This window comes from Rhinoraja longicauda, chromosome 16, assembly GCF_053455715.1.
Source record: "Rhinoraja longicauda isolate Sanriku21f chromosome 16, sRhiLon1.1, whole genome shotgun sequence".
In the NCBI taxonomy this organism is placed as follows: Eukaryota; Metazoa; Chordata; class Chondrichthyes; order Rajiformes; family Arhynchobatidae; genus Rhinoraja; species Rhinoraja longicauda.
Genome location: NC_135968.1, coordinates 3,528,630 through 3,556,618, shown reverse-complemented (window position 1 = coordinate 3,556,618; position 27,989 = coordinate 3,528,630). Strand labels below are relative to the sequence as shown.

Sequence of the window (27,989 nt, the reverse complement as noted above, 5' to 3'; positions counted from 1 at the left end):
TTGAAAAGTGGGGTTACATTAGCTACCCTCCAGTCCTCAGGAACTACTCCAGAATCTAAGGAGTTTTGAAAAATTATCACTAATGCATCCACTATTTCTGAGGCTACTTCCTTAAGCACTCTGAGGCTACTTCCTTAATCCATTTAATTTACCTAACACCACTTCCCGACTAACCTGGATTTCCCTCAGTTCCTCCATCTCATTAGACCCCCGGTCCCCCGCTATTTCCGGCAGACGGTTTATGTCTTCCTTCGTGGAAATCACTACACTTACAAGTGCCGAATATTTGAACTCGTGCAGCATTGACAGGTGTCATCCCCCCCTCCCTTCCCGGAGCGCACAGAGGAGAGGAAATACAAGATCATTTTATTGGAGTCATCCCAGGTGGCCAAATATACATTGCATGCAAGAGAAACACAGGGTTCACAACAGACCTAATTTATTTGTCACATATCCAAGACATGAAGTTCCAAACAGTAAAATGATACTATAGATACTCACAACAACAAAACAAACTCCAACAGTGGCCAGTGACCAGGTTTAAAAAATCAAAAATAATCTATTCGACTACGATACAAAATAATACTTACAAATCAAAACCGTGGTAACGCACCCACCACAATACAATTGTACCAAATTATCTAAGACACTGAATTTTTAAATAACTATAATACAATCCTTGTGCGCAGTGGCAGAGTTGCTGCCTTACAGCGACCAGGTGGGCCAAAAAGGGCCGTTTTCTGCACTGTTTCTCTAAACTAAAAACTAAACCAAACTAATTGAGAATATGGGCTCAGTCCTGGGTGTGATGAACAGCAGTGGTAACTGCAGACTCCAACGACAGGTGGTCTCTTTGGCAGCCGTGCTCGTCCTGGGTGGTCTCTCTGGCTGCCGCGCCCGTCTTTGTTCGTGGCGACCGGCAACGGGGTCCGGACTTGACCGGCTCTGCATCTGTGACCGGGTCTGCTGCAGCGAGGCTGTGCGGCGCCCGGCGCGAGCTCCCTGCCCAGGCGGGTTTCCGTTTCTGCGGGACGCGCCCCCGCCTCACCACGATCCCTTCTGCCGTGCGCGGCTCGCTGAGCCCCTCCACACACCCAGAACCGGTTAACGGCCTCTCCTCGGTGTGAATTTGCCGGTGCTTCTTCATAATGCCCACTCGAGTGAATCTCTTGCCACAATCGGGACAGGCAAACGGTTTCTCTCCAGTGTGCACGCGCTGGTGGATTCTCAGATTATCAAAGTGAGCAAAGCCCTTCGCACACTCAGAGCAGCTGTACGGCTTCTGCCCGGTGTGAATACTCTGGTGTCTTACCAACGTCGATGAATGAGCGAATCCCTTCCCACACTCACTACAGGTGAATGGCCTCTCCCCAGTGTGAACTCTCTGGTGTGTTGTCATGACAGACAAACTAATAAATCCCTTCCCACACTCTGGGCAGACGAAGGGCCTCTCCCCGGTGTGAGTTCTCCGGTGGATCTGCAACTCAGACGAATGAAAAAAACCTCCTCCACATTCAGCGCAGGTGTGTGGCTTCTGCCCGGTGTGAATACTCTGGTGTCTTGCCAACGACGATGAATGAGCGAATCCCTTCCCACACACACTACAAGTGAACGGCCTCTCACCAGTGTGAACTCTCTGGTGTGTTGTCATGTCAGACAAACGAGTAAATCTCTTCCCGCACTCAGCGCAGGTGTGTGGCCTCTCTCCGGTGTGAATTCTCTGGTGGATCTGCAACTGAGACGAATAAAAAAAACCCTTCCCACATTCAGCACAGGTGTGTGGCCTCTCTCCGGTGTGAATTCTCTGGTGTATCTCTAACGCAGCTGATCCAATGAATCTCTTCCCGCACCCAGAGCAGACGAACGGCTTCTCCCCCGTGTGAATTCTCTGGTGGATCAGCAACTGAGACGATCCAATGAACTCCTTCCCACAATCGGGACAGGCAAACGGTTTCTCCCCAGCGTGAACTTGCCGGTGGTGTACCTTCAGGTGAGAAGATTGGCTGAATCCTTTCCCACACTCGGGGCAGACGAAGGGCCTCTCCCCGGTGTGAGTTCTCCGGTGGATCTGCAACTCAGACGATTTAAAAAAACCCTTCCCACATTCAGCACAGGTGAGTGGCCTCTCCTTGGTGTGAATAAGCTGGTGCCTCTCCAGGTTGACTGCCTGAGTGAATCCTTTCCCACAAGCCGGACAGGGAAATGGTTTCTTCACAGCGTGAACTTGCCGGTGGACCACCAGGGTGCAGGCTTGTTTGAACCCCTTCCCACACTCAGAGCAGATGAACGGCCTCTCGCCGGTGTGAATTCGCTGGTGCCTCAACAACGTAAATGAACGAGCGAATCCCTTTCCACACACGGAGCAGACAAACGGCCTCTCCCCAGTGTGGATTTGTTGGTGCCTCCTCAGGCTGTCCGCTTCAGGGAATCCCTTCCCACAATCGGGGCAGGCAAGTGGTTTGTCCACAGCGTGAAGTTGCTGGTGGGTCACTAGGTGGGAAGCTTGGTTGAACCCCTTCCCGCACTCAGAGCAGATGAACGGCCTCTCGCCGGTGTGAATTCGCTGGTGCTTCTTCAGACTGCCCGCTTGAGTGAATCTCTTGCCACAATCGGGACAGGCAAACGGTTTCTCTCCAGTGTGCACGCGCTGGTGGATTCTCAGCTGATCAAAGTGAGCAAAGCCCTTCGCACACTCAGAGCAGCTGTACGGCATCTGCCTGGTGTGAATACTCTGGTGTCTTGCCAACGTCGATGAATGAGCGAATCCCTTCCCACACTCACTACAGGTGAATGGCCTCTCCCCAGTGTGAACTCTCTGGTGTGTTGTCATGACAGAGAAACTAGTAAATCCCTTCCCGCACTCAGAGCAGATGAAGGGCCTCTCCCCGGTGTGAGTTCTCCGGTGGATCTGCAACTCAGACGAATGAAAAAAAACCTTCCCACATTCAGCGCAGGTGTGTGGCCTCTCCTTGGTGTGAATAAGCTGATGCCTCTCCAGGTTGACTGCCTGAGTGAATCCCTTCCCGCAAGCCGGACAGGGAAATGGTTTCTTCACAGCGTGAACTTGCCGGTGGACCACCAGGTGGGAGGCTTGGTTGAACCCCTTCCCACACTCAGAGCAGATGAACGGCCTCTGGCCGGTGTGAATTCGCTGGTGCATCAACAACGAAAACGAACGAGCGAATCCCTTTCCACACACGGAGCAGACAAACGGCCTCTCCCCAGTGTGGATTTGTTGGTGCCTCCTCAGGCTCTCCGCTTCAGGGAATCCCTTCCCACAATCGGGACAGGCAAGTGGTTTGTCCACAGCGTGAACCTGCTGGTGGGTCACTAGGTGGGAAGCTTGGTTGAACCCCTTCCCGCGCTCAGAGCAGGTGAGCGGCCTCTCTCCGGTGTGAATTTTCTGGTGTATCTCTAACGCAGCTGATTCAATGAATCTCTTCCCGCACTCAGAGCAGACGAACGGCTTCTCCCCCGTGTGAATTCTCTGGTGGATCAGCAACTGAGACGATTCAATGAACCCCTTTCCGCACTCGAGGCAGGCGAACGGCCTCTGGCCGGTGTGAATCTGCTGGTGCCACGTCAGCTGGGTCGCTCGAGAGAATCCCTTCCCACAATCGGGACAGGCAAACGGTTTCTCCACAGCGTGAACTTGCCGGTGGTGTCCCTTCAGGTGAGAAGATTGGCTGAATCCCTTCCCACACTCGGAGCAGACGAAGGGCCTCTCGCCGGTGTGAGTTCTCCGGTGGATCTGCAACGCAGACAAATTTAAAAAACCCTTCCCACATTCAGCGCAGGTGTGTGGCCTCTCCTTGGTGTGAATAAGCTGGTGCCGCTCCAGGTTGACTGCCTGAGTGAATCCCTTCCCGCAAGCCGGACAGGGAAATGGTTTCTTCACAGCGTGAACTTGCCAGTGGACCACCAGGTGGCAGGCTTGTTTGAACCCCTTCCCACACTCAGAGCAGATAAACGGCCTCTCGCCGGTGTGAATTCGCTGGTGCATCAACAACGAAAATGAACGAGCGAATCCCTTTCCACACATGGAGCAGACAAACGGCCTCTCCCCAGTGTGGATTTGTTGGTGCCTCCTCAGGCTGTCCGCTTCAGGGAATCCCTTCCCACAATCGGGGCAGGTAAATGGCTTCTCCACGGTGTGAACTTGCCGTTGGGTCACGAGGTGGGAAGATTGTTGTAATCCGTGCTCACACTCAGAGCCGGCGCGTAATTTCTCCATGCTGTGAACTCTCTGGCCTCTGGTCGGATCAACTGACACAGCGAATCCCTCCCACGCATTCAGGTGCCGGTGAAATGAATGAGTTTGAGATTCCCGGACATCAATCCTCTGCTTCTTCTACCCTGGAAAAAGAGTTTAGAGTAAATTAGATTTCAAGATCAATTTATTATCACATGTACCAATTAAGGTACAGTGAAATTTGAGTTACCATACAGCCATACTAAGTGAAAAGCAACAAGACTGCATGCACATAAAATTTAACATAAACATCCACCACAGCAGATTCCATATTCCTCACTGAGATGGAAAGTAATAAGGTTCAATCATCTTTCTCTTTGTTCACTTCAGGGCTGTATGACCATCCGCAGTCATACCCCGGACAGGTAAACGATTAACAGGTAAAGATCAGTGTTTCAGACAACTTCTATATCTGAGGTGAACTGTGACATCACACTGTGACAGTGAGCCTGAAAGTAAGGTGGAGGAACAAGCCCCCATTTTCTGTCTGGGCTCAACAGCAAATTGGCTGACTTTTGCCATTATGAATATTGACTTCTTTATCTTCAAGTCACCCTTGCTTTTCCCTCTTTCAACAACCCGCCCCTTTCCCTGTTCTCTGACCAGTCTGACTGTCCCCGATTACATTTTATCTATGTTTGCTTTGTTGTGACCTACTCCTAGCTAACAATGATCTATTCTACATTTTCCTAGATCTCCATTACCTTTGCCTCGTTCACACACCTTACACTTCCTCATCTCCATCTCCCCTGACTCTCAGCCTGAAGGACGGTCTCGACCCAAACTGTCACACCTTTCCTTCTATCCAGAGATGATGTCTGTCCAGCTGAGTTCCTCCAGCATTTTGTGTCCAGCTGCCAAATTTCTTTCTGTCTGCACCACAGCGGTCCATTTCAGCCACTCCTCCATCCGGGATTTGGCCCAGGTTTTCACTCCTCACCTGTTGGGCAAGTCCCATGTCCCCACAATGAGCAACACGGTGTATCTGTGGCTGGTCTAGTGGACATTCTGGTCCTTGGTGGCCCTGTCCCAGTGTGGCTTGTCGGTGGTGAACATGACAACGGCAATGTCATTGAACGTCACAAGTAGCGACCCCTCAGACAGGGCCGTCTTAACGCATGGGCCTGATGGGCACTTGCCCGGGGCCCCACGAGCATAGGGGCCTCATGCTGATCTGTGTATGTTAAGAGACTTGCAATAAATAAATACTACTTTAAAAATGTAGGTTCAATAAGTGTTTTTTTTCGCAACATTTTCCATCCCTAAGTGCTTCTCACAGCGATCTGTTTCGCAACAATTAGCTCCCTAAGTGCTTTGCTTTTCCATACCTAAGTGCTTCTCACAGCGATCTGTAAGTGCTTTTCACCACAATGTAGCACCCTAAGTCCATCCCTAAGTGCTTTCCGGTAAGTGCTTTTCGCCGGCACGACAGGGGGGGCTGGTAGGGAAAGGGGGGTGGGGGAGAGTAACGGTGGGGGCGACGGGGAGAGTGGGAGGAGGAGGAGGAGGGGCCCCAGTACACTGCTTTGCCCGGGGCCCATAATGCTGTAAAGACGGCCCTGGGTCAGGCAGCATCTCTGGAGAGAAGGGGCGGGTGACATTTCGGGTCGAGACCCTTCCTACAGACTCATGGGTGGGTGGGGAAGGTGCGCGGGTCGTGGTCCGGGTCGGGACGCTTCCTCTCACCGCTCTGTCCGTGCATTCAATGCGCTCCCACCGTGTCCCCGAGGGCCGCACCGATCGTCCCCGCAGCCGGGGGGCCGCTCCTCAGTGCTGACTGACCCCCGCGCCCGGCTCCCCGCTCCTCCCTGCCGCCGATCCTCCGGAGTCTTTTGTCCGCGGACAGCATCGCTTCCGGGGGCTCTCCGCGCCTACGCGCTTGGTATCGCCTGCAACATAGGGCGAGTTCTGGGGCGCGGAGGTTTCTGGGTAAAGAGGGCGCCATGGACATGACCTGAAATCACCGCTCCCCAATGGACAGCAGCCACTTGGTCCTTGTATGTGGAGAGTCTGGTCGATCACTTGTGAAAATGATTACACTTACAAGTGCCTCAGAAGGCAGTGGAGGCTAATTCTCTGAATGCATTCAAGAGAGAGCTAGATAGAGCTCTTAAGGAGAGCGGAGTCAGGGGGTTTGGGGAGAAGGCAGGAACGGGATACTGATTGAGAATGATAAGCCATGATCACATTGAATGGCCTACTCCTTTAAAAAAAAATGTTTTTAAAATATTTTATTTTAAGTTTTGCAGAACTTTTTTAAACAAGTCATCCCTCCCAACCCCCCTCCCAGATCCCTCCCCTTGTATTAATCCTTAATAAGAAAAAGAAAGGAAAGATAAAGAAAACAGAAAGATTGCCTGGGTGGTGGAAGTTCTGAACACGCTCCGTGGAGTTCCAATCAGAATAAACTATTTATGTATATGTACTTCTCCCCCAAAAGGACCAACGAGAATATCAGCAACTCTTCTATGTGTATAGACCCATTTTTTGTAAATAAGGGCGCCAAATATTTTAAAACGTATCATATTTGTTCCTTAAGTTATAAGTAATTTTTTCAGAATGGCCTACTCCTGCACCTATTGTCTATTGCCGAATATTGAAACTGTCAGACTCATGAACCAGATACAAGTTTCACCCACTCACCCTCCCCGGACTAAACAGAGGAAGAGGGAGTACTAGAACATTCCATTGGAATCATCAGGGAAGCCGGGAAGCATTGTGAGAGTCATGTTTTTACTACTTCTCCAGTGCTTTTAACACCATTCGGCCTGCACTACTAGGGAGCTGGTGTCTGTTCAGTGAGAAGATTGTTTGCATCCTGTCCTACACTCTGAACAGACGAACGGCCTCTCCCCAGTGTGAATTCTCCAGTGTATTTGTAACGCAGATGAATGAGTGAATCCCTTCCCACAGTGCAGGTGAGTGGCCTCTCCTTCGTTGTGAATAAGCTGGTGTTTCTCCAGGCTGTCTGCCTGAGTTTACCCCTTCCCACAATCGGGGCAGAGAAATGTTTCTTTCACAGCATGAACTTGCTAGTGGGTCACCAGTTGGAAAGCTCAGTTGAATCCCTTCTCACACTCAGAGCCGGTGAATGGCCTCTGCCCAGTGTGAATTCTCTGGTGTACCTGTAACGCAGATGATTCAACGAATCTCTTCCCACAATGGAGACAGGCAAACGGTTTCTCCACAGCGTGAATCGTGAGTGGTAAGGGTGTGGGGTAAACATTGTGTGATTTGTGTAAGCAGTATTGAATGTACGTGTAGCCGCCGGACGGAGTTTTGTAAAGATCAGGCATTGTATATATTTATTTCTCGAATAAAGCCTATTTTGATTTTTTTTAAAAAATCATGTGAAGACACAAACTAGATCTCCACGACTTGATCAAAAAGTCAAGTCAACTTTATTTGTATACTAGCACAAGTGTGCCCATTGGGCCCGTCCTCGTAGGGTTTCCATTGTAACCGGGAGGGGAGTGGGGGGCAGGGAAGGGGGAGGGAGGGAGGAGGGAGGTGTGGAGGGGAGGGGGAGGGAGGGGGGAAGGGGAGAGGGGTATGGGGGGAGGGGGGGTAGGGGGGAGGGAGTAGGGGGAGGGGGGAAGACCTCCCCTTTTCCCAGTACCTCTCTTTCCCCGTTGGGCCCGTCCTCGTAGGGTTTCCATTGTAACCGGGAGGAGGGGAGGGAGGGAAGGGGGAGGGAGGGAGGAGGGAGGTGTGGAGGGAGGAGGGGAGGGGGAGGGAGGGGGGAGGGGAGGGGGGGAAGGGTAGGGGGGAGGGAGGGGGACCTCCCCTTTTCCCAGTACCCCTCTTTCCCCGTTGGGCCCATCCTCGTAGGGTTTCCATTGTAACCGGGAGGAGCGGAGGGAGGGAAGGGGGAGGGAGGGAGGTGTGGAGGGAGGAGGGGAGGGGGGAAGGGGGAGGGGGAAGGGGGAGGGAGGGGGACCTCCCCGGGAGGGGGGGGGAGGGAGGGTGGAAGGAGGGGGGAGGGGGAGAGGGATGGGTGAAGGGAGGGGGGGAGGGAGTAGGGGAGGGGGGAGTTAGGGGGGGGAGGGGTGAGGGAGGTGGGGAGGGAGTTGGGGAGGGAGGGGGAGGAGGGAGTGGGGATGGAGGTGGGAAGGAGGGGGGAGGAAGGGGTTGAGGGGGGAAGGGGGACCTCCTCTTTTCCCAGTACCCCTCTTTTCCCACCACCAAGCCCCCTCCACAACGACCCCTGTTGTCCCCCTCCCGTCCCCATTCTCAGACCCCCCATTCTCTCTCTCCCCAGACACACTCTAAGTGCTTTTTTCGAAACACTTGCCCCGGTGGCCCACGAGCATAGGGGCCCCATAGAAACATAGAAAATAGGTGCAGGAGTAGGCCATTCGGCCCTTCGAGCCTGCACCGCCATTCAATATGATCATGGCTGATCATCCAGCTCAGTAACCTGTACCTGCCTTCTCTCCATACCCCCTGATCCCTTTAGCAAAAAGGGCCACATCTAACTCCCTCTTAAATATAGCCAATGAACTGGCCTCAACTACCTTCTGTGGCAGAGAATTCCACAGACTCACCACTCTCTGTGTGAAAAAATGTTTTCTCATCTCGGTCCTAAAAGACTTCCCCCTTATCCTTAAGCTGTGATCCCTGGTTCTGGACTCCCCCAACATCGGGAACAATCTTCCCGCATCTAGCCTCTCCAACCCCTTAAGAATTTTATATGTTTCTATAAGATCCTCCCTCAGTCTTCTAAATTCCAGCGAGTACAAGCCCAGTCTATCTAGTCTTTCCTCATATGTAAGTCCCGCCATCCCAGGGATCAATCTGGTGAACCTTCTCTGTACTCCCTCTAAGGCAAGAACGTCTTTCCTCAGGTTAGGAGACCAAAACTGCACACAATACTCCAGGTGCGGTCTCACCAAGGCCCTGTACAACTGCAGCAGAACCTCCCTGCTCCTAAACTCAAATCCTCTTGCTATGAATGCCAACATACCATTCGCTTTCTTCACTGCCTGCTGCACCTGCATGCTTGCTTTCAATGACTGGTGCACCATGACACCCAGGTCACGTTGCATCTCCCCTTCTCCCAATCGGTCACCATTCAGGTAATACTCTGCTTTCCTGTTCTTGCCGCCAAAGTGGATAACCTCACATTTATCCACATTATATTGCATCTGCCATGCATTTGCCCACTCGCCTAATCTATCCAAGTCACTCTGCAGCCTCCTAGCATCCTCCTCGCAGCTAACACTGCCACCCAGCTTCGTGTCATCCGCAAACTTAGAGATGTTGCATTCAATTCCCTCGTCCAAATCATTAATATACACTGTAAATAACTGGGGTCCCAGCACTGAGCCTTGCGGTATCCCACTAGTCACTGCCTGCCATTCCGAAAAGGTCCCGTTTATTCCTACTCTTTGCTTCCTGTCCGCCAACCAATTTTCTATCCACCTCAACACTGAACCCTCAATACCGTGTGCTTTAAGTTTGTACACCAATCTCCTATGTGGGACCTTGTCGAAGGCCTTCTGAAAGTCCAGATATAACACATCGACTGGTTTTCCCTTATCCACTCTACTAGTTACATCCTCGAAAAATTCTATAAGATTCGTCAGACATGATTTGCCTTTGGTAAATCCATGCTGACTTTGTCCGATGATTTCACCACTTTCCAAATGTAATGCAATCACATCTTTAATAACTGACTCTAGCATTTTCCTCACTACCGATGTTAGGCTAACTGGTCTATAATTCCCCGTTTTCTCTCTCCCTCCCTTTTTAAAAAGTGGGGTTACATTAGCTACCCTCCAGTCCTCAGGAACTACTCCAGAATCTAAAGAGTTTTGAAAAATTATCACTAATGCATCCACTATTTCTGAGGCTATTTCCTTAAGCACTCTGGGATGCAGCCTATCTGGCCCTGGGGATTTATCTGCCTTTAATCCATTTAATTTACCTAACACCACTTCCCGACTAACCTGGATTTCCCTCAGTTCCTCCATCTCTTTAGACCCCCGGTCCCCTGCTATTTCCGGCAGACGGTTTATGTCATCCTTAGTGAAGACAGAACCAAAGTATTTGTTCAATTTGTCTGCCATCTCCTTGTTCCCTATGATCAATTCACCTGTTTCCGACTGCAAGGGACCTACATTTGCCTTAACTAATCTTTTTCTCTTGACATATCTATAAAAGCTTTTGCAGTCTGTTTTTATGTTCCTTGCCAGTTTTCCCTCATAATCTATTTTCCCTTTCCTAATTAAGCCGTTTGTCCTCCTCTGCTGGACTCTGAATTTCTCCCAGTCCTCTGGTATGCTACTTTTTTCTGGCTAATCTGTATGCTTCTTCTTTTGTTTTAATACTATCCTTGATTTCCCTTGTTAGCCACGGATGCACTACCTTTCCTGGTTTGTTTTTTTGCCAAACTGGGATGAACACTTGTTGTAGTTCATCCATGCGACCTTTAAATGCCTTCCATTGCATGTCCACCGTCAACCCTTTCAGCATCAATCGCCAGTCTATCTTGGACAATTCACGCCTCATACCCTCAAAGTTACCTTTCTTTAAGTTCAGAACACTTGTTTCTGTATCGACTTTGTCACTCTCCATCCTAATGAAGAACTCTACCATATTATGATCACTCTTGCCCAAGGGGCCTCGCACAACAAGACTGCTAACTAACCCTTCCTCATTACTCAATACCCAGTCTAGAATGGCCTGTTCTCTCGTTGGTTCCTCGACATGTTGGTTTAGAAAACCATCTCTCAAACATTCCAAGAAATCCTCTTCCTCAGCACCCCTGCCAGTTTGGTTCAACCAATCTATATGTAGATTGAAGTCACCCATTATAACTGCTGCGCCTTTAGTGCATGCATTTCTAATTTCCTGCTTGATGCCATCCCCAACCTCCCTACTGCTGTTAGGTGGCCTGTACACAACTCCCACTGGCGTTTTCTGCCCCTTAGTGTTTCGTAGCTCTACCCATATCGATTCCACTTCCTCCAAGCTAATGTCCTTCCTTTCCACTGCTTTAATCTCCTCTCTAACCAGTAACGCTACCCCACCTCCTTTTCCTTTCTGTCTATCCCGCCTGAATATAGAATATCCCTGGATGTTGAGCTCCCAGCCTTGGTCACCCTGGAGCCATGTCTCCGTAATCCCAACTATATCATAATCATTAATAACTATCTCCACATTTAATTCATCCACCTTATTACGTATACTCCTTGCATTGAGACACAAAACCTTCAGGCTTGTTTTTACAACTCTCTTACCCCTTGTACCATTATGTTGAAAAGTGGCCCTTTTTGATTTTTGCCCTGGATTTGTCTGCCTGCCACTTTTACTTTTCACCTTGCTACCTGTTGCTTCTACCCTCATTTTACTCCCCTCTATCTCTCTGCTCCAGCTCCCATCCCCCTGCCACATTAGTTTAAATTCTCCCCGACAGCACTAGCAAACACTCCCCCTAGGACATTGGTTCCATTCCAGCTCAGGTGCAGACCGTCCTGTTTGTACTGGTCCCACCTCTCCCAGAACTGGTTCCAATGTCCTAAAATTTTCAATCCCTCCCCCTTGCACCATTTTTCAAGCCACGTATTCATATGAAATATCCTCCTATTCCTACTCTGACTAGCACGTGGCACTGGTAGTAATCCAGAGATTATTACCTTTGAGGTCCTACTTTTTAGTTTATCTCTTAGCTCTCTAAATTCACCTTGTAGGACCTCATCCCGCTTTTTACCTAAATCGTTGGTGCCAACGTGCACCACGACAACTGGCTGCTCACCCTCCCCCTTCAGAATGTCCTGCAGCCGCTCAGAGATATCCCTGACCCTTGCACCAGGGAGGCAACATACCATCCTGGAGTCTCGTTTGCGGCCGCAGAAACGCCTATCTATTCCCCTTACAATTGAATCCCCTATCACTTCCACTCTTTTTCCTCACCTCTTTTGCCGCAGAGCCACCCATGGTCCCATGAACTTGGCTGCTGCTGCCTTCCCCTGATGAGGCATCTCCCCCAACAGTATCCAAAATGGCATATCTGTTTAGGAGGGAGATGACCGCAGGGGACTCCTGCATTACCTGCCTACTGCTACGCTGGCTAGTGGCCACCCGTTTCCTTTCTGTCCTCTTATCTTTTACTTGTGGTGTGGCCAACTCACTATACGTGCGATCCACGACCTTCTCAGCATCGTGGATGCTCCAGAATGAGTCCAACCGCAGCTCCAACCGTTCAATGCGGTTTGCCAGGAGCTGCAGCTGGACACACTTCCTGCACACGTAGTCATCAGGGACACCGACAATATCCTTGATCTCCCACATGTTGCAGGATGAGCATTCCACGGGGCCGATCTCATCTGACATGTCTTACCCCCAAATTAAATCAAATCCCTCTTAATCTTTTAAACTGTACCTTTACTAAAAAGCACTGAACCCTTAACTCACTGAACCCTTAACTTCCTGAACCCTGAACTCACCGAACCCTTAACTAAAAGTACGAATAAAAAGCAGAATTACAACGCCCAATCAGCTGCTTCCTCTAGTCCGCTTCCACCAATCAGCGGCTTCCTCCAGAACACTTCTTTTAAAGTGTGTGGGAACGTTTTTACGCCAACGCTCCAACTGGGCCTCTGGGTGAACAAAGCCCCGCGCTGGGTTTTTAAACCTACCGCCCGGACGCTGCTCCAACCGCCTCCAACAGCTCCTGGGCCTCTGTGTGAACAAGCCCCGCGCTGGGTTTTTAAACCTACCGCCCGGACGCTGCTCCAACCGCCCCATGCTGATCTGTGTATGTTAAGTGACTTGCAATGACAAAAAACACTACTTTAAAACAATTAGTGCTTTTTTTGAAACATTCGCGGTTACTTAGTGCTTCTCACGGCGATATGTAAGTGCTTTTCGAAACAATGTAGCACCCATCTCACACAAGCATTGTGAGGTCACAAGCTGAAGACCTTGAAAATAAAGGTTAGAAATAAAAATATTTAAATTTAAAACCTCTGTAAAGAGTAGACACCCAATAGCAGCTGCTTGTCCATTGTGACGTCACACGCTGAATGCCGCGGGGGGGGGGGGGGGGGGGAAGGGGGGTCAGCTCGAGCTCATCTCACAGGGGCATTGTGACGTCACACGCTGAAGACTAAATCCGCACCACAGCGCCCCCCTGAAAAGGGGGGGGGGTGCAGCGCTTTAAAACCTCTGTAACTTTAAAAATATGCGACCGAATTAAATAAAAATATCATTTTCCAGCAGCGAACCGCGTGGTGATTAAGGCGGTGCAAAAATCGTGGCGCTACGGTTCACCGTTTTGCCGAAATCAGCGAAATCACAGATATAAATATGAAACAAATATACATAACACACATTCACAAGATCTGAGTTTTAATAGTATAAGATAGAAGATAGATATCACATTTAAAAACAACCCACGTTGACCAAAGTGCTGTACATCAGTTCAGGTACTAAGAATCACTTCAAAATTTAATAACTACACGACTCACTCCGACCTGTGCGAGATAACCATTTATCTCGGGCCGTTCCTCAGTGTTGACTGGCCCCGCGCCCGGCACCCCGCTCCTACCTGCCGCCGATCCTCCTGTGAGTTGCAAATGTAGAGAAAGAAGTATATTTTATTTGCAAGTCTGCAGAGTTGGGTGCCTCCCCTCTCGAGACACACCGAGGTCGGGAAAATCCCTTCTTTTTATTAACATCAATTTACAATTGTCACACCTTTAATTCCTCCCCTTTGGGCTCCTTCCAATCGGAGCACTGAGGTGCCCAATCTACCGACACCGCCCCTGTTGCCTCCCACATCATACATCGCATGTGCATTTAAATTAGGCATCTTGTCATGCTGGGCGTTTTTGCAATATTCATTTATCTTATTAGGCAGGCGCAGTACAGAGTAGTTCATGCCCTTCCCCCTTGTTCTCTGGTTATCTTGCCCTCTCTCCTAGTTCTTTGGATATCTTGCCCTTATCCTTGGAATGTCACCATTTGTTCTTGCGGTTGTTATCTAGCCGAGCACAGTCGAGTCAGCTATTTCTCAGGGTCCTTAGTCTAAATCAATGATCCCTTTTTACCTCTCTCTCACAATCCACCCTTTTTCTTATGCCACGCTACTTTGATTTATACTATTTCCTCCTTTTCTAGTGCTAGCAGCAGAGTCTTTGCCTCTCTATATTCCTCCTGCTGGTCATACTGTATTCTACAGGCCATCATGGCGATGTCGTTCTTTGTCAGGGCTGTCTCTATCAATCGCTGAGACAACCCCCGTATGCAGGGAATGATACAACATCCGAATAGACACATCAACCCATCACAACTACCACTGATGTTAGGGCTGATGTAAAGATGTGCTTCCATTTCCCAAACCAGGAGTCTAGAAACCCGGTCCAGGAGGTGTCTACTCCAGAGTTCTCGGTCAATTCGATAGACAGGGAGGTGAGACTTGCTAGGGCCCTTGACACGGACCCATCAGGAGCAGTGTTGTTGGGGATGTAGGTGCAACATTGTTCCCCAAACATCACACACACCCCCCCTTTCTCATCCAGTAGCATGTCCAAGGCCATGCGATTTTGCCAGGCCATTAGGCTGGTAGCTGTCAGTTGTTCCGCTAATCCTTCAACCGCATCTCGAGTGTAATTTATAAAGTGTAGTTGATTGTAGTATAGGTAGTTGATCCAGTCCACATTTTTATTAGTACCCAGTCTCCAGCCTCGACTGAGTGAATCGGAAAATCCAGTAGCGGGCTCTGGGTCCGTAATCCTTTAGTTTTTTAGTTCTGCAAGAGATTGGGATACTGCCAGTAAATAGTTCCTTAGGAACACGTCGTTCCCTGGTATTGTTGGGACCCCTTCTATCTTTCCTAAGTACGGGAGCCCGAATAACATCTCATATGGTGATACCCCTATGTCTTTCCGAGGTGCCGTTCGGATTCTTAACAAGGCTATCGGAAGGCACGGTCCAGGGGAGTCTCGTTTCCTCTACTAACTTGGTGATTTGGGTCTTCAAGGTGCCATTCATTCTTTCCACCTTTCCGAAACTCTGGGGATGCCATGGTGTATGCAATTTCCATTCAATTCCTAATGCTTCACATATCATTTTATGTGTTTCGGAGGCAAAATGGGTCCCTCTATCCGAGTCTATTGTTTCCACAATCCCATATCTGGGTATAATTTGCTCCAATAATACCTTGGCTACCGACTGTGAGGTGGCAGTTGCTGTAGGGAATGCCTCTACCCATCTAGTGAAATGGTCCACTACCACTAACAGGTATTTCCATCTCTGTAGTCGGAGCAACTCGGTGAAGTCTATCTGTATTCTTTGGAAGGGCCTTATTGCCAATGGTTGTCCTCCTCCTGGGACTGCTCTCATGATTTTCTTGTTGATTCGCTGACATATTACACAACCCCCTATGACTTGTTTGGCCATGGTATACATCCCATGGCAAGCGTAGGTCCTGAGGATGGTATCACAGAGGGCTTGGGTTCCCCAATGGCTTTGCCCATGCAGCCTCCCTAATAACTCACTTATAATTTCTTTGCTCAATAGCTGCTTTCCATCCGGTGTCCACCATTTCCCATTTGGGGTACGCTGGGCTCCCATTTCTCTCATGTGTTCCTGTTCTTTTTCACCAAAGATAGGTATCTTTTCCTCTGGTTCCCTTAAAGGTCTCAGTGACATCATTTCTACCGTCTGATCTGTGGCCGCTCTCTTTGCCACCTCATCCGCTGCCCTATTTCCTCGGGCTTCCAGGGTGTTACCCTTCTGATTCACTGCGCAGCGGTAGAGTTGCTGCTTTACAGCGAATGCAGCGCCGGAGACTCAGGTTCGATCCTGACTACGGGTGCTGCACTGTAAGGAGTTTGTACGTTCTCCCCGTGACCTGCGTGGGTTTTCTCCGAGATCTTCGGTTTCCTCCCACACTCCAAAGACGTACAGGTATGTAGGTTAATTGGCTGGGTAAATGTAAAAATTGTCCCTAGTGGGTGTAGGATAGTGTTAATGTACGGGGATCGCTGGGCGGCACGGACTTGGAGGGCCGAAAAGGCCTGTTTCCGGCTGTATATATATGATATGATATGTGCTATGGCTACCCGTTCTGGTTTCTGCAAGGCCTCCAGTGTCTGTCCTATCAATTGCTCATGCGCTAATTCTTTCCCCCCCCCCCGAGCTGTTATCATTCCTCGCTCTTTCCAGATCTTCCCAAAGGTGTGTACTACCCCAAAGGTGTATTTTGAGTCGGTATACACTGTTCCTTCCTTTCCCTCCAATAGTTCCAAAGCTCTCATTAATGCGTATAATTCACAAGATTGGGCTGACCAACTACCAGGCAGATTGCCACTTTCAATTTCCTCCATAGTTTCCCCATTCACTATACCATATCCACTATGTCTTTTTCCATCTATACATCTGGAGGACCCGTCTATAAACCACCGGCTGCCCTCAGCCAGAGGCTGTTCTTCCAAGTCTTCTCTACTTTTTGTCCGTAAATCTATTCCCAATTGTATTTGTAAATCTCTGCCCATTAAATTTACGCCAGCCTGGGGTACTAAGATCAGGTCCTCTACCGCCTCCCGGTTTCCATACCTTACATTCACTCCTCCTATCTCGGGAGCTACCATCACAGTTCCCCCTACCCCGGTTATTTTTACTCTCCCTTGTCCTTCCTCCGTACCTGTTGGTACTTTGGTCACACTTGATCGCTCCGCTCCTGAATCTACCATGAACACCGTATCTTCTCCTTGGGGTCCTATTTTTACATTTACCAGGGGCTCCCTTCTATAGTCTCTCGACCCCAAGGACAGGAACCCCTGACCCCCCTATTCATTTTCCATCATACTGTACGTGCGGGACTCCGCTACAAGCTCAGGGCACTCCCTTTTGAAGTGTCCTTCCTTATTACAAAAATAACATCTTGAAGGCCCTGTCCTCCAACCTTGTCCCGTACCCGTATTTCCCCGGCCCCTGCCGTATCCTTCTCCATCTCCTGTTGTGGTTCTATCTGTATACTTTCCCACCTCATTCTTCTCTGGGCGTACCCCTGGCTTTCCTTTATTTTTCTTTCCATATCTTTTTCCACCTCCCTTATCTCTATCTCTAAGCACTTTATGGATGCCTCTATTTCCCTTCTACACTCCCTTGTTCTTTCCCCATCACTTTCTAATTCTGCTTCATTCTCACAGTTTTGCCTTCTCTCTGATGCCTGCTGATTACTCGCCTGTGTTTCTGTGTTGCTGTCTCCCTCATACTCCTCATTTGCTGCCTGACGGGGCCCATAAATCTTTCTGTCCCTGAGGTCCCTGAGGTCCTGCAGCCTTTCTCCTATTCTAAACAATTTAAGTACGTCCAGTTCTTTTTTTTTTAACTCGGGTTTCTGATTTATCCTTAGACTTATAGTTCTTAATTAACACTCCCATTTCATCACACATATTTATATCAAAATATAAATATATCAAAATTTATATCATATTTATATCATTCCGTGGGCCATTTCGTAACCAATTTTTTGTCCTTTTTTCCCATTTCTCAGTGTTTTTTTAATATCCTCTTTGGATACGGGGAACTTCCTACTTAGTAGTTCAACTGCAGTTATTTTATTCATTGTATTCGTCTTAATAGACAATAGGTGCAGGAGGAGGCCATTCAGCCCTTCGAGCCAGCACCGCCATTCAATGTGATCATGGCTGATCATTCTCAATCAGTACCCCGTTCCCGCCTTCTCCCCATACCCCCTGACTCCGCTATCCTTAAGAGCTCTATCTAGCTCTCTCTTGAATGTATTCAGAGAATTGGCCTCCACTGCCCTCTGAGGCAGAGAATTCCACAGATTCACAACTCTCTGACTAAAAAAGTTTTTCCTCATCTCTGTTCTAAATGGCCTACCCCTTATTCTTAAACTGTGGCCCCTGGTTCTGGACTCCCCCAACATTGGGAACATGTTTCCTGCCTCTAACATGTCCAACCCCTTAATAATCTTATACGTTTCGATAAGATCCCCTCTCATCCTTCTAAATTCCAGTGTATACAAACCTAGTCGCTCCAGTCTTTCAACATATGACAGTCCCGCCATTCCGGGAATTAACCTAGTAAACCTACGCTGCATGCCCTCAATAGCAAGAATATCCTTCCTCAAATTTGGAGACCAAAACTGCACACAGTACTACAGGTGCGGTCTCACTCGGGCCCTGTACAACTGCAGAAGGACCTCTTTGCTCCTATACTCAACTCCTCTTGTTATGAAGGCCAACATTCCATTGGCTTTCTTCAGTGCCTGCTGTACCTGCATGCTTCCTTTCAGTGACTGATGCACTAAGACACCCAGATCACGTTGTACGTCCCCTTTTCCTAACTTGACACCATTCAAATAATAATCTGCCTTCCCATTCTTACCACCAAAGTGGATAACCTCACACTTATCCACATTAAACTGCATCTGCCATGCATCCGCCCACTCACACAACTTGTCCAAGTCACCCTGCAACCTCATAGCATCTTCCTCAGTTCACACTGCCACCTAGCTTTGTATCATCGGCAAATTTGCTAATGGTACTTTTAATCCCTTCATCCAAGTCATTGATGTATATTGTAAATAGCTGCGGTCCCAACACCGAGCCTTGCGGTACCCCACTAGTCACTGCCTGCCATTCTGAAAGGGACCCATTTATCCCCACTCTTTGTCTTATGTTAGTGCACTTGGTCAGTCAGTTTAAATGCAGTCCTTGTTCTCACTCCGTTCCGTCTCTATAGTCACTGTGCTACCTATTACGCCATTTCTATCTTCTATAGTTCTACTATATTCCTTGAATATTTATTCCGAGGCATCGGCAAGCCTGTGATTCCCGCGATTCTTTCAGGATTTATTCTTCGCTTTCCCCTTACAAGCATAACAACTTTCCTCCAGATTAGGGGAAGCTTTTGAATTAACAAACACATTTAATGCCTGCCGTACTCAATCCTCATCGGAGCCCAGTCGTGGCCACCAGACTGAACTCCCTTTGATCGGGTATTTCTGCCACTCAAAATAACAGAATTGAATCATTTTTGTCTTCTCCAATCCCTGGGTTTTTCCCTGCCCCCAATGGCTCAGCATTCGCCCCAACGGACTATCAGGCGGAATGCGGGGGTTGGACTTACCGCCCTTCCCCTCCCTTTTGGGCTTTCCGTTTTCACTGCCCATCCTCCCGATCGGAATTCCCCTCCGATCTTTTATGCTCCCGATCGGAATTCCCCTCCGATCTTAGCTGTAATCGCCCGAGTAGTACTTAATAGTCAGTTTTCTTACCCGGGTCCTGTGCACAAGAATCACTCGATTTGGCTCCTCGCGATTTCCTGCTACTCCCACTTGTTTCTCGCTCAAACCGCTGACGGCAAGCAAGGAGTCTGAGACCGCTGAACTCAGCGGGGGTGCACCGTCCTTTCTTCCGTATACTCCCGTCAGCCGGCCGGAGTGGCGATCCCGGACGAGCCCCCAAGCTTGTGAGATGCAAATGTGAGTGCTCACAATCACGATGCTCGAGGCAAATCTAGAGAAACAAGTATATTTTATTTGCAAGTCTGCAGAGTTGGGTGCCTCCCCTGTCGAGACACACCGAGGTCGGGAAAATCCCTTCTTTTTATTCACATCAATTTACAATTGTCACACCTTTAATTCCTCCCCTTTGGGCTCCTTCCAATCGGAGCACTGAGGTGCCCAATCTACCGACACCGCCCCTGTTGCCTCCCACATCATACATCCCATGTGCATTTAAATTAGGCATCTTGTCATGCTGGGCGTTTTTGCAATATTCATTTATCTTATTAGGCAGGCGCAGTACAGAGTAGTTCATGCCCTTCCCCCTTGTTCTCTGGCTATCTTGCCCTCTCTCCTAGTTCTTTGGATATCTTGCCCTTATCCTTGGAATGTCACCATTTGTTCTTGCGGTTGTTATCTAGCCGAGCACAGTCGGGTCAGCTATTTCTCAGGGTCCTTAGTCTAAATCAATTATCCCTTTTTACCTCTCTCTCACACTCCGGTCTTTTGTCCGCGGACCGTAAGCGCCGCACCACTTCCGGGGGGCTCTCCGCGCCTGGTATCGCCTGCAACATAGGGCGGGTTCTGGGGCGCGGAGGTTTCTGGGTAAAGAGGGCGCCATGGACATGGACCTGAAATCACCGGCTCAGCCTTCCCCAATGGACAACAGACACTTGGTCCTTGTATCTGGAGAACAACAGTGACCTCTCGCAAACGACCTAGTCGTTTAGTTGTGAAAACCATTACGTTTACAAGTGTCGCAATTCAGACTTATGAACCAATAACCGTCGACAACATGAGTCTCCATGATGAACTCCATAAAACGTCAAACCGTGACAGCGAGGCTGAAAGTAAACTGGCCAAGTGCTGATATACCTCAGTGGGTCAGGCAGCATCCCTCAGGAACGTGGATAGGTTATACTTTGATTCAGGGCCCTTCAGATCTGATGCTTTACGATAACACGATGTGCATATTTTTGTAAACCAGCACCCGTAGTTTCTTGCATCTACTGATCAGACTCCTTGGTGGGCAGTGACCCATGCTTGTGTTTCCAAATACGCTCAGCGGTTCAGCAGCAAAGCGCTCGTGTGTTCCCCATGGCCGCCTTTTACCCACAACCCCCCGCGAGCCAGAAACAGGTCTATCCATCACGGTGCAATCGATGCGCATGCGTTCACATGCTGCCAGCACCTACACTGACCGGAGGGAGAGGGGGAAGGACCGGCACCCTCCCCCCACCAGAATCAGTCCCAACCCGAAACATGCTCCCCGACCCACTGAGTTGCGTCGATCTTCGGAATAGACTTGCATCTGCGCTTCCTTTGTATTATATTTATTATATAGAATCCCGGTGACGCAGCGGTAGAGCTACTGCCTTCCAGCGGTAGAGTTGCTACCTTACACCGCATTCATATAACCATATAAACCATATAACAACTACAGCACGGAAACATCTCATCCATATACCTATCCAATTTACTCTTAAATAATAAAATTTACTCTTAAATAATAAAATCGAGCCTGCCTCCACCACTTCCACCGGAAGCTCATTCCACACAGCCACCACCCTCTGAGTAAAGAAATTACCCCTCATGTTACCCCTAAACTTTTGTCCCTCAATTCTAAAGTTATGTCCCCTTGTTGGAATCTTCCCCACTCTCAAGGGGAAAAGCCTACCCACGTCAACTCTGTCCGTCCCTCTTAAAATTTAAAAAACATCTATCAAGTCCCCCCTCAACCTTCTACGCTCCAAAGAATAAAGACCCAACCTGTTCAACCTTTCTCTGTAGCTTAAGTGCTGAAACCCAGGCAACATTCTAGTAAATCTTCTCTGTACCCTCTCCATTTTGTCGACATCCTTCCTATAATTTGGCGACCAAAACTGCACACCATACTCCAGATTCGGCCTCACCAATGCCCTGTACAATTTTAACATTACATCCCAACTTCTATATTCGATGCTCTGATTTATAAAGGCAAGCATACCAAACGCCTTCTTCACCACCCTATCCACATGAGATTCCACCTTCAGGGAACAATGCACAGTTATTCCCAGATCCCTCTGTTCCACTGCATTCCTCAATTCCCTCCCATTTACCCTGTACGTCCTATTTTGATTTGTCCTACCAAAATGCAGCACCTCACACTTATCAGCATTAAACTCCATCTGCCATCTTTCAGCCCACCCTTCCAAAAGGCCCAAGTCTCTCTGTAGACTTTGAAACTCTACTTCATTATTAACTACACCACCTATCTTAGTATCATCTGCATATTTACTAATCCAATTTGCCACACCATCATCCAGATCATTAATGTAAATGACAAACAACAGTGGACCCAACACAGATCCTTGGGGTACTCCACTAGACACTGGCCGCCAACCTGACATACGGTTGTCAACCATTACCCTCTGGTATCTCCCATTCAGCCATTGTTGAATCCATCTTGCAACCTCACTATTAATACCCAACGATTTAACCTTCTTAATCAACCTACCATGTGGAACCTTGTCAAATGCCTTACTGAAGTCCATATAGACAACATCCACAGCCTTGCCCTTATCAATTTCCCTGGTAACCTCTTCAAAAAATTCAAGAAGATTAGTCAAACATGACCTTCCAGGCACAAATCCATGTTGACTGTTTCTAATCAGGCCTTGTTTATCCATATAATTATATATATTGTCCCTAAGTATCTTTTCCATTAATTTTCCCACCACAGACGTCAAACTAACAGGTCTATAATTGCTAGGTTTACTTTTAGAACCTTTTTTAAACAAAGGCACAACATGCGCAATGCGCCAATCTTCCGGCACCATCCCCGTTTCTAATGACGTTTGAAATATTTCCGTCATAGCCCCTGCTATTTCTGCACTAACTTCCCTCAATGTCCTAGGGAATATCGTATCAGGACCTGGAGACTTATCCACTTTTATATTTTTCAAAAGTGTCCGTACCTCCTCTTCTTTAATCCTCATAATTTCCATCACTACTCTACTTGTTTCGCTTACCACACTTAACCTCGGTGAATACCGAAGAAAAGAAATTGTTTAATATCTCCCCCATTTCTTCCGGCTCAGCACATAGCTGTCCACTCTGACTCTCTAATGGACCAATTTTAACCCTCGCTATCCTTTTGCTATTGACATATCTGTAGAACCCCTTGGGGTTTACTTTTACATTACTTGCCAAAGCAACCTCATATCTTTTTTTCGCTTTTCTAATTTCCTTCTTAAGATTCCTTTTACATTCTTTATATTCCTCAAGAACCTAATTTACTCCCTGCCGCTTATATTTATTGTATATCTCCCTCTTTTTCCGAACCAAGTGTCCAATTTCCCTGGAAAACCACGGCTCTTTCAAATTATTATTCTTTCCTTTCCACCGAACAGGGACATAAAGACTCTGTACTCTCAAAATTTCACCTTTAAATATCCTCCATTTCTCTATTATATCCTTCTCATAAAACAAAATGTCCCATTTCACTCCTTTTAAATCCTTTGTCATCTCCTCAAAATTAGCCTTTCTCCAATCCAAAATCTCAACCCTTGGTCCAGATTTGACCTTCTCCATAATTATATTGAAACTAATGGCATTGTGATCACTAGACCCAAAGTGCTCCTCAACACATACCTCCGTCACCTGACCCGTCTCATTTCCCAACAGGAGGTCCAACACTGCCCCATCTCTGGTAGGCACCTCTACGTATTGCTGCAAAAAACTATCCTGCACACATTTTACAAACTGCAAACCATCCAGCCCTTTAACAGAATGTGATTCCCAGTCTATATACGGAAAATTGAAATCACCCACAATCGCTACTCTGTGCTTACTACTAATATCTGCTATCTCCTTACATATTTGCTCTTCCAATTCTCGTTCCCTATTTGGCGGTCTATAATACACCCCTATAAGTGTTGCTAAACCTTTCTCATTTCTGAGTTCCACCCAAACAGCCTCCTTAATCGAGCCTTCTAGTCTGTCCTGCCAAAGCACTGCTGTGATATCCTCCCTGACAAGCAATGCAACACCCCCACCTCTTGCCCCTCCGATTCTATCACATCTGAAACAATGAAATCCTGGAATATTTAATTGCCAATCGCAACCCTCCTGCAACCATGTTTCACTGATCGCCACAACATCATACTTCCAGATGTCAATCCAGGCTCTAAGCTCATCCACCTTTCTTACAATGCTCCTAGCATTAAAATATACACATTTAAGGGACCCATCATTTCTTATTCTCAGTTTATTTCTTTTCCCTTCTTTCTCTCCTACATATTGGGTCTGAGTGTTTCCCTTTTCTGCCTCCTGCCTCACACACTGCCTATTAGCTATCTGTGTTTGAGTCCCTCCCCCCAACCGTACTAGTTCAGCGCCGGAGACTCGGATTCCACACCCACTGACGGTTTCTTTCAACACAGCAAAGACGTAGGTTAATTGACGGTGTAAATGTACATAAACTGTCCCTCGTGTGTGTCGGGTCGTGTTAACGTGCGGGGATCTTTCGAGCCGGGGCCCTTTTTTTCTGACGGGCTGCGTTACTCCAGCGCTTTGTGTCCTTTTTTGAGAAGCCGCATCCGCAGTTCCCTGTGTCTACTGACCAGACTATCTAGGGGGCAGGGAATCCATGTTTGCGCTTCCAAACGCGCTGTGCGGATCGGAAGTAACTCTCCGGTGTGTTACCCATGGCCGCACCGTCCCCAGGTGGCGGGCCACAGTGTCCCCGAGGGCCGCACCGATTGTCCCCGCAGCCGGGGGCCGCTCCTCGGTGCTGACTGACCCCGTGCCCGGCTCCCCACTCCTACCTGCCGCCGATCCTCCGGAGTCTTTTGTCCGCGGACCGCATGCGCGCCTTGGCAGCACCACTTCCGGGGGCTCTCCGCGCCTGGTATCGCCTGCAACATAGGGCGAGTTCTGGGTCGCGGAGGCTTCTGGGTAAAGAGGGCGCCATGGACATGACCTGAAATCACCGGCTCAGCCTTCCCCAATGGGCAGCAGCCACTTGGTCCTTGTTTGTGGAGAGTCCACGTACAAGCGACCTCTCTGGTCGATCACTTGTGAAAATCATTACACTTACAAATGCCGAATATTGGAACTGTCAGACTCAAGAACCAAAGACAAGTTTCACCCTCTCACCCTCCCCGGAGCAAACAGAGGAAGAGGAAGTACAAGAACATTCTATTGGAGTCACCCCATGTGGCCGAATGCCCTCTGTATATACATTGCATGCAAAAGATACGCAGGGTTTACAACAGAACTCATTTATTTGTCACAGATCCAAGATATTAAATTCCAGGCAGTTACAGGAATTACAAACAACAGCATCACAAAGTTCCCCAGTGGAGGTCTCTTTCAGGGAGTCGAGTGCATTGCAGATACAGAAGCCACTATTGTATTACAATGATTGCCTGATACAATGTGACATTTGAACGTTTTTGTACCTTCTGGTAAACTGTAATATGCAATTATTGAGTAATGTCCTTGGGAGGATAAAAAGTAAGGAAACAAAATAGCATAACAAATTTGAACATATTGGCTTGGTAAAATGTTTTTTTAAAATTGTCCTTGGTGGGTATTGGATAGTGTTAATATTCAGGGATCGCTGATCGGCGCGGTCCAGGTGGGCCGAGAGCGCCTGTATCCACGCTTTAAACTAACTAGGTGCTGCACTGTAGCGGACAGGCCCCTTGGCGCAGAGCCGGTATAAACTGGACTTAGAACGGAGATGAGGAAGAAATTTTTTTAGAACGGAGATGATGAAGTACTTTTTCGGTCATGAGTGTGGTGAAGGTGTGGAATTCTCTGCCTCAGAAGGCAGTGGAGGCCAGTTCGTTGGATGCTTTCAAGAGAGAGCTGGATAGAGCTCTTAAGGATAGCGGAGTGAGGGGGTATGGGGAGAAGGCAGGAACGGGGTACTGATTGAGAGTGATCAGCCATGATCGCATTGAATGGCGGTGCTGGCTCAAAGGGCTGAATGGCCTACTCCTGCACCTATTGTCTATTGTCTATTGCCTATCTCCTAGTTCTTTGGTTATCTTGCCCTTATCCTTGGAATGTCACCATTTGTTCTTGCGGTTCTTATCTAGCCGAGCACAGTCGGGTCAGCTATTTCTCAGGGTCCTTAGTCTAAATCAATTATCCCTTTTTACCTCTCTCTCACACTCCGGAGTCTTTTGTCCGCAGACCGTAAGCGCCGCACCACTTCCGGGGGGCTCTCCGCGCCTGGTATCGCCTGCAACATAGGGCGGGTTCTGGGGCGCGGAGGTTTCTGGGTAAAGCGGGCGCCATGGACATGGACCTGAAATCACCGGCTCAGCCTTCCCCAATGGACAACAGACACTTGGTCCTTGTATCTGGAGAACAAGTGACCTCTCACAAACGACCTAGTCGTTTAGTTGTGAAAACCATTACGTTTACAAGTGTCGCAATTCAGACTTATGAACCAATAACCGTCGACAACATGAGTCTCCATGATGAACTCTATAAAACGTCAAACCGTGACAGCGAGGCTGAAAGTAAACTGGCCAAGTGCTGATATACCTCAGTGGGTCAGGCAGCATCCCTCAGGAACGTGGATAGGTTATACTTTGATTCAGGGCCCTTCAGATCTGATGCTTTACGATAACACGATGTGCATATTTTTGTAAACCAGCACCCGTAGTTTCTTGCATCTACTGATCAGACTCCTTGGTGGGCAGTGACCCATGCTTGTGTTTCCAAATACGCTCAGCGGTTCAGCAGTAAAGCGCTCGTGTGTTCCCCATGGCCGCCTTTTACCCACAACCCCCCGCGAGCCAGAAACAGGTCTATCCATCACGGTGCAATCGATGCGCATGCGTTCACATGCTGCCAGCACCTGCACTGACCGGAGGGAGAGGGGGAAGGACCGGCACCCTCCCCCCACCAGAATCAGTCCCAACCCGAAACATGCTCCCCGACCCACTGAGTTGCGTCGATCTTCGGAATAGACTTGCATCTGCGCTTCCTTTGTATTATATTTATTATATAGAATCCCGGTGACGCAGCGGTAGAGCTACTGCCTTCCAGCGGTAGAGTTGCTACCTTACACCGCATTCAGCGCCGGAGACTCGGATTCCACCCCCACTGAGGGTTTCTTTCAACACAGCAAAGACGTACAGGTGTGCAGGTTAATTGACCTGATGTAAATGTACATAAACTGTCCCTCGTGTGTGTCGGGTCGTGTTAACGTGCGGGGATCTTTCGAGTCGTGACTCTTTTTTTTCTGACCGGCTGCGTTACTCCAGCGCTTTGTGTCCTTTTTTGTGAAGCCGCATCCGCAGTTCCCTGTGTCTACTGACCAGACTATCTAGGGGGCAGGGAATCCATGTTTGCGCTTCCAAACGGGCTCTGCGGATCGGAAGTAACTCTCCGGTGTGTTACCCATGGCCGCACCGTCCCCAGGTGGCGGGCCACAGTGTCCCCGAGGGCCGCACCGATTGTCCCCGCAGCCGGGGGCCGCTCCTCGGTGCTGACTGACCCCGCGCCCGGCTCCCCGCTCCTACCTGCCGCCGATCCTCCGGAGTCTTTTGTCCGCGGACCGCATGCGCGCCTTGGCAGCATTGGGGGCTCTGCGCGCTTGGTATCGCCTGCAACATAGGGCGAGTTCTGGGTCGCGGAGGCTTCTGGGTAAAGAGGGCGCCATGGACATGACCTGAAATCACCGGCTCAGCCTTCCCAAATGGGCAGCAGCCACTTGGTCCTGTTTGTGGAGAGTCCACGTACAAGCGACCTCTCTGGTCGATCACTTGTGAAAATCATTACACTTACAAATGCCGAATATTGGAACTGTCAGACTCAAGAACCAAAGACAAGTTTCACCCTCTCACCCTCCCCGGAGCAAACAGAGGAAGAGGAAGTACAAGAACATTCTATTGGAGTCACCCCATGTGGCCGAATGCCCTCTGTATATACATTGCATGCAAAAGATACGCAGGGTTTACAACAGAACTCATATATTTGTCACAGATCCAAGATATTAAATTCCAGGCAGTTACAGGAATTACAAACAACAGCATCACAAAGTTCCCCAGTGGAGGTCTCTTTCAGGGAGTCGAGTGCATTGCAGATACAGAAGCCACTATTGTATTACAATGATTGCTTGATACAATGTGACATTTGAACGTTTTTGTACCTTCTGGTAAACTGTAATATGCAATTATTGAGTAATGTCCTTGGGAGGATAAAAAGTAAGGAAAAAAATAGCATAACAAATTTGAACATATTGGC

The 27,989-nt window shown here is 48.7% G+C and overlaps 1 protein-coding gene across 4 annotated transcripts; it reads right to left on the bottom strand.

Moving 5' to 3' along the window:
* Positions 1-429: 429 nt before the first annotated feature.
* Positions 430-27,141, bottom strand: LOC144601084 (uncharacterized). 4 transcript variants are annotated; one of them, XM_078413014.1, is made up of 4 exons: positions 27,062-27,141; positions 19,512-19,752; positions 13,726-13,820; positions 430-4,356 (listed from the first exon to the last, which is right to left on the bottom strand). In XM_078413014.1, exon 4 carries the CDS (start codon positions 4,232-4,234, stop codon positions 794-796), a length of 3,441 nt encoding a protein of 1,146 aa, XP_078269140.1. In that variant the 5' UTR covers positions 4,235-4,356; positions 13,726-13,820; positions 19,512-19,752; positions 27,062-27,141; the 3' UTR covers positions 430-793. The 4 variants fall into 4 exon arrangements, with proteins under 4 accessions (XP_078269140.1, XP_078269141.1, XP_078269139.1 ...); XM_078413015.1 differs by lacking the exons at positions 19,512-19,752; positions 27,062-27,141 and having other exon boundaries at positions 13,726-14,708; XM_078413013.1 differs by lacking the exons at positions 13,726-13,820; positions 19,512-19,752; positions 27,062-27,141 and adding an exon at positions 5,939-6,068.
* Positions 27,142-27,989: the final 848 nt, after the last annotated feature.